We start from the raw sequence: 25395 nt of genomic DNA on the forward strand, positions 1-25395 counted from the left end.
CCTAGTGGTAGGGAGAGGAGAGCAAAGCAATTAGGAACCAAAGCTGGTTTTTTGTTTAAAATCATATTGGAAATAATTTATCTACCCTTTGGTATACTATGAACTTCTACCTTCTTCAGGAAAGAATGATCTTCTCTCTCTCTGGGTGATTAAATACTTGAAGAATATCTGCCAGGATGTAAGCAAGCAGTGCCCACTGCTTGTTTGTGTGCTTAATGAGGAAGCTCACTGGAAATTGGGCATCTTTTCATCCAGAACCCAGAAACAAAGGCAGGCATAGATTACTCAAACATTTTATCATACTTGCAGGCGCCAAAGGCAAAGCAATTCAGTTCCACGGAACTACTTCAATCATCATTGCTTGTTTTTGGCCTTTTAAAATTTGACTTCTCTGAAAATTAGGGTTAGAAGGCTCGTTTGGTACCTGGATTGGCACCAATGTGGGCGACAGCAGATTTGGAGAAACGTAATGATCCTTCCCCATTTAAAAGACTTGTTAGAGAGTCAAGAATCAGTGTAGACAAGCAGGACAACAAAGACACCCACCCTTTGAAGAATCCTGCATTTCGAAGTTACAAGGAGACATCTATGCCCCTTGAATATTTTTTTTTGAGAAATTTACATGTTGAGCACCCTTTACTTGGGTTTCTGATGAATCTCATAATGTACTTACCATCCTGCACATTGCCCACCCTTTTCAGTCATTTCCTCTTTTATATTTTTCCAATCTCCTATCTGTGCTCAGTGGCTACTGGCTTCAAGTTTCCTAGAATTATATGAGCTAGGTCCTGTACTCTGCTGGGTCAGCTTCTTTCTGCATGTTCTTAAACTGGTATCGCCGCATATGTCTGTAGCTGGCTTATTCCTTCCCATTGCTGAATAGAACTCCATTCTATGACTGTGTAATTGCTTATTTGTTGGTGAACACGGATTACATTTCTAGGTTCTGGCTATTATAAATACTATTCCTATAAGTACTGTGTATGCCTTTTCATGGATGAGAGATTCCTCTTGCAAAGTAAATGACCGCATTGTAGGACAACTACAATTTTAAAAGGAATTTATACATTATTTTCTGATAACATGGTACCATCTTTGTCTTAAAAAAAAAAACCCTTCTCCTGTTATACATTATGAAGATTTTGTTGTTTGTTGTTTATTTTCTCTGTGTAGCCCTGGTTGTCTGAAACTCACATTGTAGATCAGGCTGATCTCAAACTCACAGAGATTCTCCTACCTTTGCCTCTGGTGTGTGCCATGATAACTGGGCACATTATGAAGTTTTGTAGAGTAACTCAATGTCAATTGGTGTTTTTCTTCTCTTAAGAGACTCGGTATACAATCGTGGACTGGCAATGGAGAACAGATATGGTAGTTCACCCATGCATCCTGTGGCCAACTCAAGTCTGAGGAACTGGACTGAGTGCGGTGGGACTTCTTTTGGTTACTGAGGAGGCTCTACTCAAGGAGGAAACAGGCAAAGTCAAAGCTCTGGAGACTTGGGGGTGGGGCATAGAAGCTGTAAACAAAACGATGTAACAGTGTTTGTATTAATCTCATTCAAAACTTTTTTTTTCCAATGAAAATCTATTGCCACTACCCTGAGTATTGCAAAGTGACATTGGAACCCCTATGCTATTTGTATCTGCAAGAGGCACTGGCATTAATTCCTCCTCCCACCTCCAAGTAGTTTTAGCTGCATCTCACCTAGTCCCAAGGGATAGTTCCTCTTAATTCACCTTGTCCAGGGATATGTGGGAAATGCTGGAAGCACATTTCTGGTGACAGCCTTGATCCAGGGCTACCAGTTTTCTATGACAGTTCTGGCTTTCACTTTTAAAACAAGAGGTAGTTCCTCCACTGACAGAGCTCTCACGGACTCAACATTCAGCTCTGTAGGAGCTGGTTCACTCTTTCATCTGTTTATAAGAAACAGCAGGATTTCCGGCTTCTATTCCAAAAGGACTTCTTCTGGGGCTGTGGCATTGATGTAAGGGTGGTTGAGTAAAGGGTCACTGGCTTGCTCAAGTTTAGCAGCTCTTTAAGTTGAAAACTAGTGGTGGGTGACCATGAACAATCTGAATACCTAAGTCAAGGAGATCTTGTTGATTCAAACCCTAATTGGACTACTGGGGAAACTTATTCTTTCTCTCTCTTCTCCTTCTCCTTCTCCTTCTCCTTCTCCTTCTCCTTCTCCTTCTCCTTCTTCTCCTCCTCCTCCTCCTCCTCCTCCTCTTCTTCTTCTTCTTCTTTCTCTCTCTCTCTCTCTCTCCTCTCTCTCTCTCTCCCTCTCTCTCTCTCTCTCTCTCTCTTTTTGGTTTTTCTGAATAGCCCTGGCTGTCCTGGAACTCACTTTGTAGACCAAACTGGCCTGAAACTCAGAAATCTGCCTGCCTTTGCCTCCCAAGTGCTGGGATTAAAGGCGTGCCCCACCACCACCCGGTGAAATTTATTCTCTTATCGCAGGTTCCTTCATCTCAAACAGAGAAACTCAAGAGTCATGGAGATAATGCAGCTAACACTCTTGGTAAACTGCCCAACAGGGCCATACTCTTTTCTACATTTGTGTCTCAATTACCTCAAATATGAAACAGTTGAATTAAATGTAATATCTGTCAATTCTAGATCTAATACTACATACCTTAAAACTACAAACGTTCATCCACTTCAGAATAGGACTTTGCAATAGCTTGAACAGTATGGTGAAACTAAGATTATTTCAGGGAACAAATGTTTACTGCATGCTTCGGTATGCATAAGAGCAATACAGAGCAGTGAACATTCCAACAAGCAATGGCTTCAGGTGGCAAAATCAGCCACATATAGGCATCAGCAAGGGACTGGCTTTATGGTTTGGGAAACTGCATTTGGAAGGGAGGGGGGAGAAGTGATTTAGCTCTGCTCAGGGAACTTAAAACTTTGAATATATAGCTATGAGGCTCAGATATTCCTTCTAGATTCCTGTTGTACTGGCCACTCTCACATTCAAATAACATAAAAATTTCCCAAACCTAGACATGTTGTGGACTATTTCCTGGAGATCTGTAATTTGCATGCAACTACGGGTCCATCAGAGTATCTCAGAGATGGGTGGTACCACCTCAGCTCTGGGGAGCCTCTGCCGGTGTTTAAGACCTAACTGGACTGTGGCATAGCAGGTGTCAGTGAATCAAGAGCACACAGGGAAGCAAACAGGGAAGAGAAGGGCTACAAAGTTCCTACAACCAGATGAGAATGGAAACGAATCAAAAGGAATCTGAGCATACAGAGTAAACAGTGTGTGTTCCCTGTAAGATCAGCCAAGGGGCAACGGGAGTTATGACTCATGGTACTAGAGGAAAATGGGCCTTCCACCCGATGTTTCTCAACTCTAAGCTTCTATTGTCTCCCTCTCAGTGTAGGATCAAGGACAGTTTACTTCTGATGAGTATACTGCTTAGTATGTTAAGACAGTAGATACAGAATGGATCAGGTCTGGGAAAAACTGAATCTGATGGGTTAGGTGACTTCAATGAGTTTATATAAGAACCTTGCAGTGTTTTTGAAGCATTATTTCATAGTCCCTTGAACTACAAGAACCTTAGATAAGATGAAGCTCTCATTTTATAGATCAGAGTTGAAGGACCACATTCACAGGAATAGGTCTGGATCTCAAAACATTCAATTGAAATCCCTCAAGAGTTATTCCTGCCAGAGACAAGAAGGAAGTCAGAGGATACAGAAGCTGAACAGGATGTCTACCCTGGAAAAGGCAAGTCCAAGGACACAAAGGAAGTTAAATGGCACAGAAGTATGGGGTTCTACCCAGGAAACACCCGGAGTAACTTAAGAGAAGTACATACACATGTGTCATATGAAGAGGGGAAATGAAAGTATACAAGACAGCTTGCTATGGTATCAAAGAAGGAAGTTTTGTGAAGACGTAGGTAGGGTCTGAGGATGGCAGGGCTGTGGGGAAACAGTACAAGGTGGAAGAGCCGGCAGAAATTATACTGAGAAGAAGCATGTAACAGGGTTAGAATATGGAAAGCCACACAATCAAGCTGTGCAATTCTGGCTATTGATTAATAACAGAGGCATTCAAGACTCTCGAGCCCCACTGAGAATGAAAAAAAGTCTAAATTGATACTTCTTAAATTGAATATGTTCAAGATATTTAAACTTCTCCTTTGTTTCTCCGATATACTACTGTCAGAAAGCTTTTGGATGATTCAAGGCTGACCACAAATAACTTGTGTGTGTGTGTGTGCGCGCACACGTGTGTGTGTGCTTGTATGTGCACACGCACACATGCATGAACATATGTGTTACACTAGAGTATTAAGCTATTGTATTACATTTGTTAATAATCCACTAAGAATACTGTTTTGGATGATCATATAGTTATTAAAACTGGAAGGTTCCTTTATAAATAATTGTTTGGTAAATTTATAAATGAAAATATATCACATGGTAAAAGACATGAAATCTATGATCATTGCATAAAGTTCCAGAAACACTTTATTTAAAAATGGAGTTGTAAATGCATAACAAAATAACGTAATAAATGTAACAAAAATAAATAAGGAGAATGTATTCATACAAAATAAAAATAACATAGTAAAAGGCCAAATGTTTATAATTGAACAAAACTGTGTAAACAAACAATAACGTAAGTAGATAATTTAATACCTTCTTAGACTCCTTATCTTGTATTCTTCATGTAGATAGACTCAGTACCAAACGTTAACTAAAGGGGGAACAATCATGATTATTATGCATAACTTTTTCTTGAAATGGACTGACCCTGCTTCGATGTTTTGTTTGTTTCTTCAAAGCATCTCACTTCCCTTTTACATTTGTTAAAATCCTTTTGAAGTTTTACTTCATGAGAGCTGTGAATTTAGCTTTACAAGGAGAACAAATCCCTTTCTGTTTTTTAATTTAAAGAAAAATATGAGATCCATTACACAGCAGACTTATGTTTTACATCTTACAAAAACATTTTGCATGTTTATTAACTGATCCAACATCATAGGATTTCTTAGATCCTAAAAAAAAATCTTGAAGAACAGTTACCTTTTCCTTAAAACAAATGTAGCATAGGTTATTGCTAAAATATCAAAGACCACATCACAAAGTTGCAGTTTATTCTTTATAGACTTAGAGCCTTTGAGTAAATCCAGGCCTATTAATATATTTAAAAGAATTAAGATTCACCCAAATTATAGTGTTCTGGAAACACAAAAATAATTCCTTTATTTAAAAACTTATCGAAAATGTGAGCTTACTGGAAAGAAAACCAAACAGTAACAAAAACCAAGTTTAGAGAAGATATTTTTCACAGGCTTTCTTTTTAGTAGCTATAAGCCCAAAGCCTTAGTCGTTGTTGCTGTCTTGCAGGGTCCTTACAAATGTGTAAGACTGACAAAGGGTTACTACGGACTACAGGGAGACACAGAAGCAATTCAATGACTGGGAGTGCAGCTACCGACTACTCTCACAACTACCCATCTTCACGCCTCCTAACGAAGGAAATTAACCTCATGATCATTTTAGGGGCATTTCTGTAACATAAAAACTTGGTAACACAGGATAAATATACATGTTCTTAATTTTAAAAATATACTCCACCTAAACTGTCTGTCAAGTTTAACCTTTCTAGCAATTTAATCTAAAAGGAGAGACAAAATCTTATTTCCTTAAAAAGAAAAACAGAAGAAAAGAAAAAAAGGAAAAAAAAGTGCCAAATAGCTTTGTACGAAAAGTGGAGTAAAACACTGTGGGGTTAAAACAAATACAGTATTGTCAACTTCCTATGTACAAACGTCAGTCCTTAGTGATATATGCATACGTCCATCTATCACTCCCAGTAAATCTTAGTGCAAACATAATAATTAATTTCCATAAACCCCAAGACAAGTTACTTAGCAACAGTTATAAATCACACTATGTTGGAAAGTCTTAGGACGCAGGACGGCTGCTGTGGAGGGTCTGCTTCACTCTACAGAGCAGGGTGACACTGTGTCCAGTGACTGTGAGTAATAATATAAACCCTAGTATTAAGAAGCAAATTGAAAGGTTTAACAATCTGTACAGCGGGTGACGAAGTTCATCTCAGGGGGCATCTTGGCACAGGAGACACAGGGGCTCAGAAATGTGGATATTTTAGTTTGTTTGTAGGTCACAACATGGCTTAAAACAAACAATAAAAAAAACTATGAAGGGAAAGGATGAAATGATATGATTTCATCTGAAAATCACAGAACCACAAAAGGCAAAGCCGATATAAGCTGCCTCTGCTGAGTGTGCTTCAAGTGGCTGAGTAGTTTGAAAAGACTGGTATGACACATTAGAGGTAAAAATAAATAAATAAATCAAGAAGACAAAGATAACAAGATTGTTGCTGACCAAGCTCTCTTGTTTTGTATGTCAACATTATGCTGCTTCCAATGCCCCTAATTACTCCATGGGTACTGTCTCTAACAAATAAGGGAACGTCATTCATGTACTGTAACATCCTCCTCTTCCCCATCAGGGTTGAACCTATTGAAATGGATACTGAAATCAGCCTCAGATTCAGCATTCTCAAACTCAGTGGAGGCTGCTGCCGCCGCTCCCGCAGCAGCAGGGTGTAGGGCTCTAGTTTCTGGTGGGCAAAGTGCTGGCGTCTGACTAGGGCTGCTGTGGTTATTAACAGGGCTGGACTTCTGTTTTGGTGGGGATGGCAGGATAGCATTGGGAAATCCCATGTTGTTAAGAGCCTCCAAAGTTCCATCTGGGTCAATCATGGCATTTATCACTAAAGGAAACAGAAAATAAAGACAGGTAATTCTGTTTTTAGCAAGATGCAGATATGAATACTTATCATTAATAGAGACTTTAGCTAAAGTAAGCTAGTAACCTCTAGTTAAGTGAGCTAGGTCTTACTTAACCTGGTTCAGTAACCAGTGGTTAAGTCTACATTGTAGACTATACATATGAGTGCTTCTCCTAGGATTCTGCAGTCCATACAGACACTTTAGGTGACTGCGAACAGTGCATGGAAGGGAAAAAGCCAAGAGCTTTCTAAACTTGCTTTTACCATCATAGAGGGTTACTAAAAATACTGGTTATGTTTTCAACATCCAGATTTTTATCAAATACAAATATCAACAATTGTTCAGTTATCTCTATACCAGGTGTGGTGGCCTCAGAGGTGGAGGAGGATGATCAAGAGCTCCAGCAACATGGTGAGGTCCAGTGCAATCTGCATAGACCACTTCGGATAAAGAGTGAAACAACAAAAAGATTTTATATTGGGAACTATCTGTCTATCCATGTTTATGGGGCTAGGAAAGAAGCCAGGGCCTTACACATGCTAGGCAGATACTCTAGGACTTCTCAGATACTTCAAAACATCTCTAGTCCTTTATATATATAGAGTTGTAAAACTTCCCTTTTATGAATAACTTGGATATATTCAACTCTATACTTTTATAAGTACTGGTTGATATATTCAGTTAAATACTGTCTCAATAATTAAGAATGTAAGAAATATATTTTCAGAAATGGAATACACTGAGCTGGTCTCAAACTCAATCCTCCAGAATGCTGGACCTCAGGCATCCACCAGAACACCCCACACTACCTTATCCAGATGCAGCACTACTTAATCTAGTAGTACATTTACCTTGCAACTGTTTTTCAACTCTTTTAAGCTCCTGTAAAATAGAAGAAATCTCCTGTAGGGAAAGAAATACCCCAAATTAGCTTCTTACCAAATTAAACCATTTTCCTATTACAAGCAATGCAACTCATTAACTCTATGGTACTGCACTAGTAGCTACACAAAAGACATCCATCAAGCAAGATCCAATTCATAATCTTTAATAATGAAATTTTTTCAACAACAATAATAATAAAATTTCAAGGCAATTTACTAATAAAGAAAGGACAGTTTTGAAACATCTGTTCTGATCAACTTTGCGACATTTTAAAACTGTGCCTTTGAGGTTTTTTTTTTTAATATAAAAAGTGAAACATCAACATAGGAGAAAAATCTGATAAAACTGTGCTTTTAAAATAGAAATTGTATGTCAATTTAATATTTAAGTTCTAAATTTAAAGCTGCTTCTTTCATAATGTAAAGTTATCATGTGAACAAGATGCATCACAGTAACTAATAAACACAAGAGCCTCCTTAATGCTCTTTGTAGCCTTGAAACAACAGAGACTTTAAACACCAGTGGATGGAATGTAACTGAATCTATGCATTTATACAGTCTTTTAGAATGTAAACTAACAAATATTCAAAACTACGCTTTTCCCTACAAATGAAGCCATGCAGCTGAAATGTTTTAATCTTGAAAAACCACCATACCATGCTTGAAGTTTTAACGATAGGGACTTCGCTTTCAGCTCTTAGCTTGTTTTCTATGTCATCCCAGTTCCGGTCTTTGTCTTTAAACAATATTCTACAGTCAAAAAACACAAGCATTTCAAGTTCATGGTTTTGTTGATGATATCAAAAACTACATACATAGTTTGTGTAATTTCAAAATTATATTAAGAAAAATAGTCATTCAATGAACTCAGAAATATAATAGTGAACACTATTGATTCAAGCTTGTGAAAATCTATTAAAATCTATTTAGTACTCAATAGGTACTAAAATGTCGATTGCTGTCAATATGCAGGTGAGCGCAGGAGTAATATAAGACTAGAGTCTATGATTGGACAATGAAAAAGGAAGGCGGGGCTGAGAGTTTCACAGACAGGACAGGAGAGAGAGAAAAGATGGAAGAACAAGAGCACAAACCCAATCCACCTGGCTTTCAGTAGCCACAGGTAGCCATGAATATCTTAGAATGGACAGAATAATATAGGACAATTTGTACAATCTAGGTGGGCAGCTTATATCAGTAATGAGCTCTGAGTTCATTTTGTGGATTGAGAATTTACTGATATAAATCTGACTGATAAATTACAAGTCTCTATAGTTTTGATTTCACTGGGTTACGGGGATTTGTGACAGCTAACCACGGGGGTGGGGGTGGGGTTGGCTGGGAATGTGAGCAGGTTCAACAAGTGAACAGTGAGTTGGGTGGCTGCTGCATGGGGTTAGCCATGGGGGTGGTGAGACCGCCGGGGCCAGAGGGAGATAGTGTGGATTTTTTAACATTACATGCTATACTAATTCATGCCTAAAGCTCTTTACTGTTTATCTTACTTTTAACTAAAAATTGAATATAATACAAATGCTGTTGTTACTTGCAACTAACAATATAAGTGAGAACTACAATGGGCACGGATAATCAAAGAAGCTATGTTTAGCAATGAGGTGATAAAAATCTAGTGACCTTGCCAGAAGATAATGTTTAGTATAATACATATAGCCACTAAAACTGCTAAGAATTTAACTGTTGGTAAAAAGTACACGGAACCCAGAGTTCCTGACTAACTGAAAACAATGTCCTGTTGGAAGAAAAGAGCTCATTTTAAAGGCATTTCAAACAGACCACTTCAGTTTTAGGAAATTAACTCTAATCACATTATATGGATGCTAACAGAACACCATATCAACACAGTATTTTAGACAACATTGTAATGGTCAACCCCCCCTTTTTTTTTAGTTATTTAAAAAAGTCATTTGACAACGGCCATCAGGTTATAACTATAGATTCATAGGAGCAGTTGGGCGCTAAACTCCACCATGAAAACAATACATTTCAAAACTTAGCTAGTAAGCTAAAAAATTCTTTTCAATGAAATTGTTGGCTTAGGGAGAAAAATAGTCTTGCCCATATATACTTAGTCCTTAACAAATTAGTCTGGGATACAAACTGTAGTTTATTAGCTGAGGGCCAACTGTTACAAAGCCGGAGGGCAACAAGAATGCTGGACAGTAGGAGCATTCAAACAAACAGTTCACATATGCATATGCTTAGATTTCCACTGGGCATCTGAGTTTGTTTCTAAGATATGGCCAAGGCCTACAGTCATTCTCCAAACCACCATGCCAATTCCTATGCAGTTAGCCAGTCTGTATCCTTCAGATCTGATTATCAGAAATCACACATTTTAAAAAATATTTTTCCATACATACCCTCTTCTGAATATATGCCTTTTACTCCTAACTAGACAGTAACCCATCATATTCAATCCTATGAGTGGTTCATCATATCTATGCCTCAAGCTTCAATGATAAACTTCATAATAAAGGTATTTACCAACTTTATTTTTATAAAACCTGCCATAAACCTTTCATATACCAAAACTCAAAGCTCACATGAAAGGCAATAAAAATATGGAACATTTGATGTTTATGTTACTTATAAAGATTTTTGTTTTGTTTTGGAGACAGGGTTTCTCTGTGTAGCCCTGGCTGTCCTGGAACTCACTTTGTAGACCAGGCTGACCTCAAACTCAGAAATCCGCCTGCTTCTGCCTCCCAAGTGCTGGGATTAAAGGCGTGCACAACCACTGCCTGGCCACTTATAGAGATCTTTAATGCTTTTCCCAACCATCAAATTTCAAAAATAGTAAAATCAGTTAGTCAATGTATTAATCTATGGCGTCTCTGGACTCAAGTCTAACTAAATCTCAAACCCACAGCATTTTCCTGTGAGGGTGTCTGTGTAAGAGTCAACAACAGCAAGGTACAAGGCAGGCAGTTGTGTGAGTGACTACCTGGACAAGGACGCAGCTATTGGGGAGGGGGATGTATACTTCAGTAAGGTAGAATGAAATTATATGCTATACTCAAGCTTTCTTACCAGCAAGCCACAAGATCATACAATGTGAGTTGTGACATTTTCATGGACAACAATGTATATTGAGAGCACACGTTTCATTTATTACATTTCTATGGTTTTTTAGGATTAAGTACAAACTCAGTAATAGATAGCTGCCTCTTGTACTTAACTGTGAAGGGATCAAAAAGAATGCTACAAATAACATACAGCCAAAAATCATTCAATCGATGAATAAATCTGGAAATTTTTTATGAATAGCCTCCCACCCCCTGGTGATAATTTGGCAATCAGATCCAGAGCCTTGCACATCCCTTTTCAACTCCTATGTAAGACTGCAATAGTCAACATTCATTTCATTTAATGGTCCTTTGCTTAATACCTCCATATTCTATAATTAAATTCACAGCAGCAGCAAGTGCTTTACCATCAGTTAAACTGAACATGTGCGTCAAGCTCTGAGGCATAACTTCTCTGGTTATTCATCAGCAAGGCATATATATGACTGAGGCCTAGATCTTTGTTAATTTCTGTGTAATAACTAATTAGTTAGGCTTACTTTTTTTCCTATTAATTTTAAATGAGCTTCACCCCAGCGAACACTACTGCACCTGCATGTGGGCACAAGTTGACTAGAGAAAGCATCACAGGTGGACAGGGTGACTGGTGAGGAGACCGCTTGCTAGTGAAAGAAAATGAGATCAGCAAACTCAGGTGTGATATGATCACCGAGGAAAAAAATCTCATGCAACACAGTGTCAGAATGCTATATGGTTACCAAGTATGAGTAATATAGAAAAATGGATTGATATATAAGATCAGACTTCAGAAAATGCAGTATTTATAATAAAGTTAATTTCTCTAAAGTTAACTGTGATCCTTATCTTTTTAATTTTCATTCAGTTCCAGCTTAATTCACCAAAATTAGGATGATTTGTAGTTTTCATCTCCTTTATTTAATCAGTAATTTCAATAATAAAAAAGGAGACCAGTGAGTTTCGGTTAATAGTCAAGTGAAGCAAGTGAAACTGAGACACACTTTGTGAGTGCAGCAGGAGCTTAGGCCCAGGCTGACTCACTCAGGTAAACAAGCTGTCACGCAGGCCTTTGCTCTGGTGAAGTCTAATATAGCTGTACTCTCCATCTTGAAAAAAAAATATATATAAGTGTAGTCATTAGAATAATAATAATAAAAAACCCGTTTACAGGGACTCATTAAAAAAAGCCAAATGTTCAAGTCTTAAGGTTGTATGCCCCAATGTCAAGCAAATACTAAGGACCTATCAATATTTTAGATACATTTGAAAAAGTAAAGGTATTCAGTTAATAAAAAGCCCAAGATGTAGAACAGGTGATCAGGATCCTATCTGTTGAGGCTTGAGAACTAAACTTAAAGGGAGAAAAAAAATACATATATGCATGCTAAATAGTGTATGTATAATATAAATATATCTTAAACATTTGGAGTTTTGAACCTGGCTCACATACTGTTAAACACTACTAAAGATAAAGAGGAAAGCAAATGGTACAAATCTCACTTTAAATAGGGATTTTTAAAAATTACATGATTTGTTTATTTACTTATTTATGTTCTGTGCTGGGAATCAATTGCAAGGCCTCACAAGTGACAGGCTGGCCCTGCAATTAAACTGTCACAGGCTTTGGCCTCTATCACCAGCCCTGGTAGCTACTTGTTTTTATTAAGAATGTGGACCTATGGCTGAACAGTCTACATACATTTTAATCATTAAGGCTGCTGCATCATAGACTTCCAGAGTCTTAACAGCTCAGTCTAACACCTTATCCAAAGACACTAGAGTCCAGTCTGAATAAAAGAAACCTCAAGAGTTTGCTAAGTTTAAAATATTTACTAATATTTTGTGAAGAAAGAAGATGGTTTTAGTACTAGGAGCTGAAAGTGTTCATGCTCCTTATATCTGAAGTAACTGGTAAGAGCAGTCGTAAGAACCCACATCAGTGATGTCTAGCTAGAGCTCCTCACAGCAGTGGCCACAGGTTTGAAGAGAATGGACAGGAAACAAAAAGTAGTGATTAGAGAAACACAAGTACCTGATTTTCCCAGCTGTTTTATCGATGGATTGTCTAATCTTCCTAGAGAACTGAAAGACTGATGACAATAGCAGATTATCTCCCATGACCTGAAACAGAGAAAGTGTAGTAACATATAGTTACTGAATAACTGCTAAGAACACTAGCGGCAATTCACTATACTCAAACTATTGATGCTAACTTTAACTTAAAATATACGAATGATGTAAAATTCCAGGGAGCAGAAGAAAGATCAACAGAGTTCCTTTGTTAAATAACTTGTCAATGTTCCCTATTATTTTGGTCATCCCATTTAAAAAACAACCTGTTTTACCCTCTTTAATTACTACCATGACTCCGCCTCTCATATATATAATTTACATTATCATAAAGGGAAATGGAAGTAGAGGACTATATTATTTACTTATTTACTAAATAATACAAATACAAAGATGAGAACGAGAACAACCACTAGCTCTTCAGAGACAAGTGAGGGAGTAAATTGTCATGATGGGTTGTTGGTACTGCCTCAGTTCAGAATGGGGTAAAACTAGAGGCTAGAGGCCAAACCTGAGTCCTGGGCCAGAGCAGCAGTAACTCTTAAAAGCTGGGCTATCTTTCAAGTTCCTTATTTTTTTAAAGGATTAGTTAAATAGTTTTAATAAACACTAGCTTTTAGGTTAACTTAGAATTAATCTTGACTTATATCCATTACTAGTTTAGCTTGGACAACTCTTTCTCTTTAATAACAAAATAATGAATTTGATACTCGTGAAGTAACTGGAACCTAACATTAGCTAATATGGCACAGTAGAGATGCCTCTTCACCATATGTTCAAAGTCTGCAGTTTACTTACTTCATCCCTACTCCAGGTTCTCCGTCTTGTAATTGTTAAGTGATCAGGATGCTCGGCTGGCTGAGGCCTCGAGTCAACAGACCGACCGTTGTTTCCTTCTGGTGTTTTAGAATGAACTAATGGAGGTATCTTTCTGAAGTTGAGACTTTCATCAAAAACACGATCAACCAACTAGTGAGACAAAAGCAAATCCTTATGAGAACAGAATAGTGAAAAGTGTAGAAATACTGGCACTATAATTTTTATGATTAGAGAGAAATTATTTCATTCTCAAACAGAAGCATGACATCTTCAATAAACCAATTACTTTTTAAATAAGCACGCCAAATAGGTCTCTTCTATAAAGTAGATGTTCATCTATGCTAATCTTATGTTCAGGGTTGAAAGTCTTTAACAATTGTTTTCATGATTAAGATGTTCTCCATAGGGAAAAAAAAATAGATGCTTTACGAGAAAAATTCTGGGCCATGGAGTGGACAATGGGTTCACTTTACTCACACTGCCTTACCAGCACAAAATACTGTTTCTCTTTCTTTTAGTTTTTTATCTTGTTTTTTTTTTTTTCATTTTTTCCTCCCCAAATCCAGGTGCTAAATTTCTTCACAAGATACATGAATGGTAAATTCAATTAAATTTATAAAAGGAAACAAAATTAATCCACATAGTAAGTATTTTGTCTTAGTCAAACTTTTAACAATGATAGAGAACATCCATCTTCTTCCAGTCACACTAATGCCCTACCATCTATAGTGCAGACTATGGACATGCAACACCAAGTAACAGGTTTACCGACGAAGAGTAACTAGGGTAGCAGTCTTAAATAAAACAAAAGGGCAATGAAAGTCTATTCCATGAAATGTTTCAGTAATTCTACCAGGGTTCAGTGAATGAATAACCATGTTAGGTACAATTCAGTTAGAAAGCTGAGAAAATAAGATTATTTAAATGTACCAGAGACATGTGTATGTCTTGCCACCATGAAGATCCTCTTGGTTTTGTTTTTTTAACCAACAAAGACAATTTTTATATACATTTATAATTGATCAGTGTGGTAACAAAACTCTACACAATTAATGAAATATCATTTATTAAATTAGAAAACATACAAACAAAAAATAAACAAGAAGTGACCATTAAGGAGCTTTGTAAGAAAAAAATGAGACAAAAAGCAATGGAAGAAAAGATTATCAGCACAATTTGCCAGGATTAAATGTCCAAAAGGCTAGGCATTTTTGGTTACTATTTATAATTTAATAAATTGAAGGAGTCGAGTTATCAGTATGAGAGACTAGCAGCATTTTTCTATAAAGTAGCAGACAGTAAGTGTTCTTGGCTTTGTAACCATATGGTCTGCCTGAGAACTCAAGTCTGCATTGCAACACAGAAACAGCCACAGACAACAGGTAGGCAAACAAGAATGATTATACTGCAACAAAACTGAAATGGGAATTTAAAATGATTTTCATGTTATAAAATCACTGTTCTTTTCATATTTTCAATCCTTTAAAAAACAAATCTATTTCTAGTTTTTAGGCCATATAGAGACAAATTAGTTCCTTTAAAAGGCTGACTTTTGGTTTATACTTTCTCTCAAGATAAAAATAGCCAACATAGCTAGAGACTATGGTCAACCTTTCTCATCTGGGAACTCAACTAAGTACTGAAAATATTTTTAAAATGCTGTGTGTTTACTAGAGGTAATTTCTTAACAAGATACATATGGTAAATTCCATATATGGACCTCTTGTTTGTCACAGTTCTGTAAGTAATATAGCCCAAGCACTTTTATACTATTAGAAGGTATTCTAAGTATCCAGAGATGAGTGTACAGGGGAAGGATGCCTACAGCCTACATGTAAACTCCATACCTTTTTATCTAAGACACTGGGATATTCTCAGGTTTTGATGTGTGTCTTACAATTAATCTCCATAGAAAAGGAAAGACCACTGTATCATTAACTTTAAGTTAAATGTACTGTGTGGATCAATGTTATGCAAGTGGCATCTCATGGAACTGTACTGTTGGAAGCCATGGTTTTAGGTGAGCAACACTCTATAAATGCGAATTTATATTCCAGAGTTTATAAGATTATTTGAGTATTTATGTGTATATATGAGAAATAGTATTTGTATAATAGACATTTCAGTTTTTAAAAACAATATGGTAGATATCTGTCAACGAAATTACTATTTTAAAAAGTTTAGAAATTGTCTCCTTCTTTGCTATTAACTAGTAGAGACCATTTCTTTTTACTGTCAGACTTCATTGAAACCTTATATAGTAATTTGTTGAACTTCAGTTTACTTCTATATGCACATTTCAAGTAAGATCAGTAATCAATAGGCAAAGTGCTTATAGCTAAATAGCTTCCCATTTTTATGTTAATAGTAGACCAAATATTAGCCTTTTAGTCTTCACTAATTGTTACAAAAAATAAATTTGTTAAGCAAAGTTGGAAAACGCAGAGCTGCATGCAGACAGGGAGGGTAGACATGATTAAAATAAACCAAGCAAAAAGCTAAAAGCAAAAGAAATTAAGAAAAGAAAGAACCTTATGCATTTCTCCATGAAGATCTCCTACCTCTTCTCTAGTGTCTATGGCAGAGCCAGGGGTGGTGGCGGCAGTGCTTACTGTGGTACTCGGGGCAGTGCCTGAGGAAGTCACTGAATCTATTTCTCCTGCTACGTCGTTGATCTCCCGAGCAATGAGAGCAAGATCTTGGCTGATCCTGGCAATAATTATAGAAAAGAAATGTAATTTCCTTTAAGTTAACAGTTCTAGAAACAATCAATTTTGGCAGTCATGTACCTTGTAACTCTAATTACAGACTGCCATCCCAAACTTAAGACTCTTCGGAAAGCTCTTTACTATTCTGATACAAAAAATATACGAATTAAGTTCCAAATAATCCACAAGATAATATCTTTAAAAACTACATTATGAATTTGGCAATGACAGAATTCAGAAAGTATCTGAGCACGGATAACAAGAAACAAAAACATTTTCACTAACTTAACTAATGCTTAGTGTTTCAATTATAACTATAAGTAACACACTACAGTGAAATTAACAAGGCTAGAGATCTTTGTTAGCAACAGAAATCGCATGATAGTTGTTTAGAGTCATCTACAGGGACTACTTTTTCAAACATACACAGCTATCCCAACTAATGACATTTACTAAATTGTTAATAAAAGAATCATCAGCTACTACATTGCAAAATATTTTGATAACTGTATTTCAGCATTACTGAAATTCTTTGTAATCCTAAGTACTCATGTTCATGAAATTGGAAACACTAAGATATTTTCCTAAGCTTCACCAAGCGGGTTCTATGATACCAAGAACTTATGGACTCAAGCGCTGTTTTACACTATGCACAGCATTTTCTATCTGATTTCATCTGAGGACCTTAATGCTCTTCTGAAGTAGGATTAAGTGGATTTGTTAATAGACATCACTAGACAAGTTCAGAGACCAGTTTATGACTGTACAAGGAAGGACCAGATCTCAGTTTATTACTCAAGTCTATGAAGCTTTGCGTTCATTCATATGGGCTCATGAAATCATGAAATAACTGTTTAGGGATTTTTTTTTTTTTTTTAAGACACAGTCTTGCTACATGTACTAGGCTAGCTGGAAACTTTCAGCAATCTTCCTGCCTCTGCTCCTAAGTACTGGGATGGCATGTGTGTGCCACAATACCATGCCAGGCAAGCACTAGTCTACCAGTCACACCTCCAGGTCACCTCTAGTTAGTAGTCACATTAAAGTGAAAAGAGTTCTCTCTTAGCATTAAAACAAAAATCTTTAAGAAAGAGAAATAACAGAATTCTGTTATTGATATTCCCATATATCTTAAAAGAGATTGCAATTCTTAGAAATTTTCCACATTATATATTTGTTGCCATAAAACTCAATTTGGTTTCTTTCATAGAGAAGGACCTAAAATGATAGAATATATTTAAGAAATATTTTTAAAAAGTTATATAAAATGTGGACTTAAAACTAAAAATAAATTTCTTTTAGATACATATAAGTGCTTGTCTGCCTATGTATATGCATACATACACACACATATATGTGAATAAATGCACACATACACATGTGTGCACAGACCATGTAGAGCTTGATGCCCAAGGAAGTAAGAAGAGGGTGTTGATGGAGGGCTGTGAGCCACCATGGGTGTGCTGCGAACCAAATCTGGGTCCTCTGTGAGAGAAACAAATTCTCTTAACCTCAGCCATCTCTCAAAAGTCCCAAAATGGGAGTTTAAAAGATGTTCAAGGAGTACAATTGTGTAAAAATCTGACCAACTTTAAAATAAAGTTGTGTTAAGTTTTGGAGTTGACAATGTGTAAGGTGATTTAATGTACACATATAATCCTTGTAAGAAACTGAAACCTTGTTATACCAGTGCAAAAAGGTAGGGACAATGTTAATAAATATTTACTGATCACTTGTTCCTTGCCAGGTACTCAGCTTCCCGAGAGGATAGCAAAGAATAAACAGGTAGGGTCCCTCGCTCTTCTGAAGCTTAGAATAACTCGAGTACCATTATAAGGAACTTTTATATTAATCATCTTATCTAACCTTCACAAATGCCTTCTCTAAGTGAGTTTATCATCATACTTTACAAACGATAAAAATTAAGTTTAGAAGTCAATGTAAACTTTGTAGGCTACGGATAGAGTAAGAACACTGATAGACTTTTGATTATACCACATCATCATACAATTTTTCAAACTTAACTGCTGTTGTGAGTGAGAGTAAGCTGGGTATGTGTTATATAATACAGGTTTAATATTCCTAAACTGAAATTACTGGATCTAAAATGCTTCGAAACAAAACTTTTAAGTATCAACATAACAAAATAAGTGGAAATTTCTCTAGCTGATATTACATTGTAGGTTGCATTTAACCTCAGGCATATTAAAAATGTATAAAATTACCTTCAGGCGATGTGTATAAGGTATACATTGAAAGACTAAAGCCAGGCCAAGCATGGCAAACATGACTCTTGCAGGCCTTGTCCTTCTTCCCCACTCCTTTGCCCTGCTAAAAACTGTTAGATTATATTCCTAAAGTTGGCCACCAAGGTCTAGTCCTTTATTTGGCTACCTCCTCCTCCTGAGGCTGACCACCAAGGTCCAGCTATCAAAGTATTGAAGCCCAGCAACCAAAACACCCTCCCTGCCCTACTTTGGCCATGGTAACTAATTTGTCCAACCAAATTTAAACATGTCATCCTGACACAGACAAGTCCTGTCTGAAAGTTGATTCAATGAAAACCTATTACTAAAACTGTAAGCAGCTGGTCAGGGGTGGTGGCACATATCTGTAATATAAGCACTTGAGACGTGATACAACAAAATCATGAATTCGAGGGTATCCTTGGCTTAAGCTTTAGGCCAGCCTGGACTACATGAAACCCTAACTCAAAAACACAGACTTGAGCCCTGAACATTTATTACAAGAAAATTAGAAAGGAAAATAAAAAAAAAACCAGAAAAGAGTTATAGAAATATTCCAATAGAAATAAGGCATCTATTCAATCCAGATAATGGGTCTAAATTATGTAGTTACTAAACTAGAGTTTCTGACTTAATTTTCTTGGTTCCATCTACTGGATTATAATACAACATATTTCTTTCCATGCAGTGCTCTGCTTTGCTTTTAGCCTCTCAGCCTACAATCTTTGCTCCTTCTCTCATTTTCCTTTTGCTTCAAATCTGCAAGAAGAAACCCCAAAAGAGTAAAATCATCTTATTTGGGGATCTATGAAATAATACTTCCTTAGCAAGTATCGAAATTTTACTTGCCAATTTCAAAGCCTAATATACAATCCATATTTAATTCTATTTTCCTCATTACAAAATTGTAAGGGAAAGACAATCCCAATGATCTAAAGTACAAATCAAATGTAAAGACCCAGCATACTGCTACGTCTTCCCTCCCACATGACAGAAGCTGAGATCGACCTTCATAGATTTTATAGAAAAAGGAATTATCTGTTTAAAAATGTACTTAAAATCAGAAAGTTTATGATTTTCACACATGTGCTTAGCTTATTCAATAAATTAAAGATCTATCTGTAGAGATGTATGATCTACATTACATTATAGATTTACAAGTATGTTAGTTCAAGAAAACACTTTCTAAGAACTTTTAGTACTAAGAAACCACAGAAAACTTATAAAGTATTTTTATTATGAGAACAATATAAAATTATTTGAGTTTGCACTGAAGATATGGATCTTCACTGGTTGGGATTCTTGACTACAATAGTTTAGCAAAATATTTTATAGAAGTGATAAAAACTTAGTGGTGGCCTTAAACTCTACTTGTAAGTAAATTCTCATAAAATTTTTGGGATATATAGAAAACTTAAGTTCTAAAGAAATTCAATTATCACTATTTTTTCTGTTCTTAAAATCTGACATGTATTAGTAACTTATTCTCAATGCCAAACACTAATGCTAACACTAGTATTCTGTCTACCACAGATTTACACAGACTTTATAGTTGAAAAAGATATGGATCCAGGTCTGACTCTGAGTTCATTTCTGGACCATTTGGTTAGAATTCAGCACCATAATTTAGGTTACTACCTAGAGCCAGCAGTATTCAGTCTGTTCACAATCTCAAGTAATATGATGGCTTTTAAGTATTTTCTTCGTGAATGTCTTATATAACTATGATTCTAGCTCCAATTGAATCTTATGTTCAGCACTAAAATATAACTATGTTATCCTATGGGAACACTTAAAAATCTTGAATTAATACACCATATGTAAAGAACTCAAGTAAATATAAATACAATGAAAAGTATCACTCTAGAAGTGTATATAAAAAGAATATAGTATCTTTGCAAATCATGCACCTGAGATAAGATATACGGCTTTACTTTAAAATATTTTAATATCTATAATGAACTGGTTGTTTTCTCTTAATATCCTGCTAACTGAAATTCTCTTCTTAAAGTGTAATTAAATGATACAGTGCATATATATAATAATGAATTTAAAACACTATAATACTGCTAAGTTCCATATGATTCAAATGTGAATTATATAATTTTCTAGTATAAACCTATATGTTGAAAGTATTTAGTCATTTGCAAAGGTCTAGTACTGTGTACCACAGTATTTATAAAACTACTAACACTTATCAAATTCCCACGAAAGAAATTTATCTTATGCTGTCTGTATTGAGGAATGTACATGTACTGGGAATATCTGTAAGAAAAACCTTCTTTTACAAACTAAAAGACCAGCATGCTATTTTGTGTATATGTTATATATTCAGGATTAATCTTGTGTTTTATTTAAATACAGGTTAATAACTATGAATGTAACAGGTCTACATTGGAAAATGAAAAGATGGATCTACCAGAGCATAAACCACTTTTTGTAATGAAGTTTAAGACTACATTTCTCAATTACAAATATTTCAAGTATTCTTCAATGCTTAGTAAGTTTTGTTTAGGTGTCATCAATATTCCATAAAATAGAATTATTTTAGTTATCTAGTCAGATTTAAAGCCTTTGAAAATATTTTTTCTCACATTACCACAACATACTACTACTCTGTTAGAGCACTGAACAACACTCCCCATAGTTTTGTTCTTCCTTTCCCATTTTTATAAAAAACATCAATATCTTCATTATCAACAACAGCTGTTCTCTTGCTTATATTCTTTTAAAAAATAAAATCTAAAAGGTTGAATGCTATTACTATAGTTCTACTGACAAAATAGAGATAGCTAGGGATGAAAATTGCTAGAGTGGTTTGGGTTTAGAGTCTCTTATAGAATAAACAGAGACAAAAGCAATACCAATCCGAATAACAAATAAAACCATGGGGAAACAATGTCTGGAGCCCTCTGGACTTCTTATTTTGTGCTCACTCTTCTCTATTTGGATTAATGAAAGGTTTGACTGCCAAAAGTAAAAGGATTTTGGTCCTTCTAGTTTATAGCACTGTGTGAGGGACAATGTTCTGAGGAGACAGACTTGTTCTAGGTCTTTGGTACCACTTGTCCTTTACTTTGTACAGCAAGAGGGGCCAATGACAGGACCAAAGCAAGACTTGCTGGCACCAGAGATCAGAACAGAGTGTGTCAGGACTATCTGACTACCAGTGCATGTGAGCACATGGTTCAGATTCCTTTTCTCTAATTAGACTGAGGTGGTTGAATATACATGGCCCAGCGAGTGGCACAATTAGGAGGTGTGCCTTGTTGAAGTAGATGTGACATTGTTGGATGAACTGTGTCATTGTGGAAGTGGTCTTTGAGGCCCTTCTTCTCGCTGCCTGGATGACAGTCTTTTCCTGTTTGCCTTCGGAACAAGATGTAGAACTCTCAGCTCCTTCTCTAGTGCCATGCCCGCCTGGACACTGCCATGTTTCTCACCATGATATTGGACGAAACCTATGAACCTGTAAGCCAGCCCAATTAAATGCTGTCCTTTATAAGAGTTGCCTTGGTCATGGTGTCTCTCACAGCAATAGAATCCTAACTAAGACATAGACCAACTACCTTAAAAACTATAGTAAGTTTCTCATTAAAAACCTGATCACAAGCCGGGCATGGTGGCGCACACCTTTAATCCCAGCACTTGGGAGGCAGAGGCGGGCAGATTTCTGAGTTCTAGGCCAGCTTGGTCTACAGAGTGAGTTCCAGGACAGCCAGGGCTACAGAGAAACCCTGTCTTGAAAAACCAAAACAAACAAACAAACAAACAAAACCCTGATCACAGACTTGAACAAAGAAAAACAACATCAAATTATGGTAAAACTTGATGCTGCTCTGAAAGCATTGTGGACTATTGTATATACATTGTTTGTAATATTGCAAGAATAAAATCTAGCCGGGCGTGGTGGCGCACGCCTTTAATCCCAGCACTCGGGAGGCAGAGGCAGGCGGATTTCTGAGTTCGAGGCCAGCCTGGTCTACAAAGGGAGTGCCAGGCCAGCCAGGGCTACAAAAAAAAACCCAAAAAAAAAAAAAAAAAAAAAAAAAAAAAAAAAAAAAAAAAAAAGAATAAAATCTAATGTCTTAATATAAAGGCAAAAAACAATTAGCAAGTAACATAGTAAAAATGTTTAGGCAACATAAGCATTCTGAGTAAATTTTAAAAATTTAGAAATTAAAATAAAATTATTTAAAATAATTTAAATATTTTATATATATTAATTTAAATAAATCAAAGAAATCAAAATAAAAAATTTAAAAAAATCTTAGAATTAAACTCCTTAGATTTGGGTTATTAATCACATGCATAATGTGAGTTTTACTTTATGTGTTTAACAGTAATAATAAGTAATCACTTAATATCCATAATAATCATGCTAAGGAGTTGAACTACACTTAATGAATTTACAAAAATGTAAGCAAAGCCAGGCAAGGTAGAGCAGACCTGTAAGCACAACATTTGAGGCCTAGAAGAAGAATCCCTAATTAATGGCTAATTCACCTTAGATTTCATAGCAAAATTGTCTCAAAAACCAAACAACAACAAGAAAGGTAAAAACATGCCTGTTCAAAGTTGTCAGTAACATTAGTAGCCTATCTGTAACAAATAGATTGCTCCTTTAGATTAGATTAAAAGGAGAAAAATCTGTATAGTGACCAAACAAATCTTAACTATGTGGAGTTTAAGTAACTCTAAGAAGTTATACTTCCTGGCATCTCTACTAGAAATCTTAGACAGTGGGAAGGGAACCAAAATGAATGTATTCTGTGATGTATTCTGCTCTATGTCAACAGCGTGAACATAAATAGTTTAAATGAAAACAAAAGTCTGATAAAAAGTAATTCTTTTAATAAAACATTTAATTAGACCTGAGGATTTTACTTCTTAGATAATTTGTATAAAGAAGAAAACTTTTGTTATTAACCTGGAATGTTTTTGATATTTTTAAAAACCACTTGGTTTATTTTCTATGAATGTGGGTGTTCCTGAGTGTATGTCTGTGCAGCATATACAGCAAGGGCTTGAGGAGTCAGAAGAGACACTGGCTGCTCAGGAACTGGATTTCCAGTGAGAGCTGTTCTGTGGGTACTGGGAACCAAACCCAGGTTTTCTTCTCCTTTGCATTTAACTGCTGCACCACTTCTCTCCAGACCCCAATAACCAGCAATGCTGATAAAAAATAAGTAAAAGCCAACCTGGCTATCTCTTCTCGATGGGCAGTCCAATCTCGGATATAGTCTTCCTGTTCTTTAATTCGGTGCTTGAATGAAGAACTAGCAGGCATTGCTGATCCAGTACTCTGCATGCGAGTGGTTTTCAGGGCTGGAGAAGTACGTAGACGAGTATGTTTAGGGGAATTACGGTTTGATCCAAATTCATCTTCTGAGGTGGAAGCATAATCAGTAGGAAAGCGCCTCCATCTTGAATTTACTAAATTTGTTTAATTATTAAAAAAAGAGTTATTATGTTATCATTTAAACTTTTAAAATAAAAATCATGATTACAAGATCACCACGAGAGTTCACACACAGCACAATTTTCAGTAACTGACACACATACCTCACAAAAATTTCTAAGTCTACAGTTCCTTAAAGATTGAAACATTATACATTGGTGAATTAAAAACAATGATTAAAAACAATCAAGAGACCGTGTTTTTCATAGTGTAGCGAATAAACATTCAGATGAAAAAGTTCACTAATGATAAACAAGCTCTAGTCATAAATGTTTAACATGGGTGTTTTCAGTTGCACATACTTTTTGAGTCGAGATATGGATGCTTTTTAAATGACAGCAAAAACACCAACATGACAAAAATAAAAAGGGAAAAGACTTCCTCATGCCACATGGACTTTGAACACAGAGATGAAGAAAACCCTCTTTTCCCAACATACATATGTGCATAATTCCTGCTCCAGAAATTATGCCTTTATGGCGGAAAAAAAAAAACATTACCTCTGTCATTCAACATCCTGTTATGCTATGGTTGGAAAAAATCTCTTTACATGGTAAAAGAACACAACAAAGCATCTTCAGTACAATTCTTTGCTGCTTTAACACCAAAAACATGGTCAAACTAGACAATGGTGTAAACTCTACAAAGCATGACACTACAAAACCTCACAATCACTGACATTTAAGGCACAAGAGAGAATTCAGATTGTCATTAAGGAAAGTGGCAATTACTTTCTCATTTACAGTTAGTAAAGACATATTACAAATGTTATTGCTGACACATTGAAAATTAGAAGACAAATTAATGTAGACATTTTACTGTTAATAGCAAAATCAAACATACAAGTAATCTGTAAAATATAAACAAGAAAAGAACAGAGAAGTTAATGTCTAATTCATGGTAAACTCCATAAGGGCAGAAAATGTTTATTTAATAATTAATGTGTACCTAGCATTTAGATGATGTGTCTGGCTAGCAAGTGATTAAGAATAGTTCCGAATGATGAGGGTGACCTACTCCATACAGTAGGTAAGTGAAGCCCAGAATTTCCTCATCCTCCACTAGAATTTCATACTTTTCCTGATACTTCTTCAAATTGTACTTTCCTTGAAGTGGGCTGGCTCTTAGATAAAACTATACACATCGCCACTGAAGATGGCTTAAAGCAGAGGAATCTATAGGGGCAATATGTATAAATCAGAGCCTGTACTTACTCACACAACTATTTGCTCTCCTGGGGTTAGGATCTAGACTAATAGGTACAGGAAGATAGGAATATGCAGAGGAAGCATATATAAATATATAAAAAGCATATATAAATACTTTTCTTTTTTCTGAAGA

The 25395-nt window shown here is 36.0% G+C and overlaps 1 protein-coding gene across 11 annotated transcripts in view; it reads right to left on the reverse strand.

Annotated features, from left to right (window-relative positions):
* Window positions 1–4473: 4473 nt before the first annotated feature.
* Cep170 (centrosomal protein 170) overlaps window positions 4474–25395 on the reverse strand; it is an 84586-nt gene continuing 63664 nt past the window's right edge. For 3 of the 11 annotated variants that reach the window (XM_029481034.1, XM_021160674.2, XM_029481036.1), the window contains 7 exons: window positions 23795–24029; window positions 16171–16348; window positions 13619–13789; window positions 12783–12871; window positions 8342–8435; window positions 7652–7703; window positions 4484–6781 (listed from right to left, as the gene is read on the reverse strand). In XM_029481034.1, coding sequence (XP_029336894.1) covers window positions 6480–6781; window positions 7652–7703; window positions 8342–8435; window positions 12783–12871; window positions 13619–13789; window positions 16171–16348; window positions 23795–24029 — 1121 coding nt within the window. In that variant the 3' untranslated portion in view covers window positions 4484–6479. Of the gene's footprint in view, window positions 6782–7651; window positions 7704–8341; window positions 8436–10561; window positions 11395–12782; window positions 12872–13618; window positions 13790–16170; window positions 16349–23794; window positions 24030–25395 lie in introns of those variants that run through there. The other 8 variants (XM_029481033.1, XM_029481035.1, XM_021160690.2 and 5 more) reach the window with 6 other exon arrangements.

Source organism: Mus caroli, chromosome 1, assembly GCF_900094665.2.
Source record: "Mus caroli chromosome 1, CAROLI_EIJ_v1.1, whole genome shotgun sequence".
Lineage (NCBI taxonomy): Eukaryota > Metazoa > Chordata > Mammalia > Rodentia > Muridae > Mus > Mus caroli.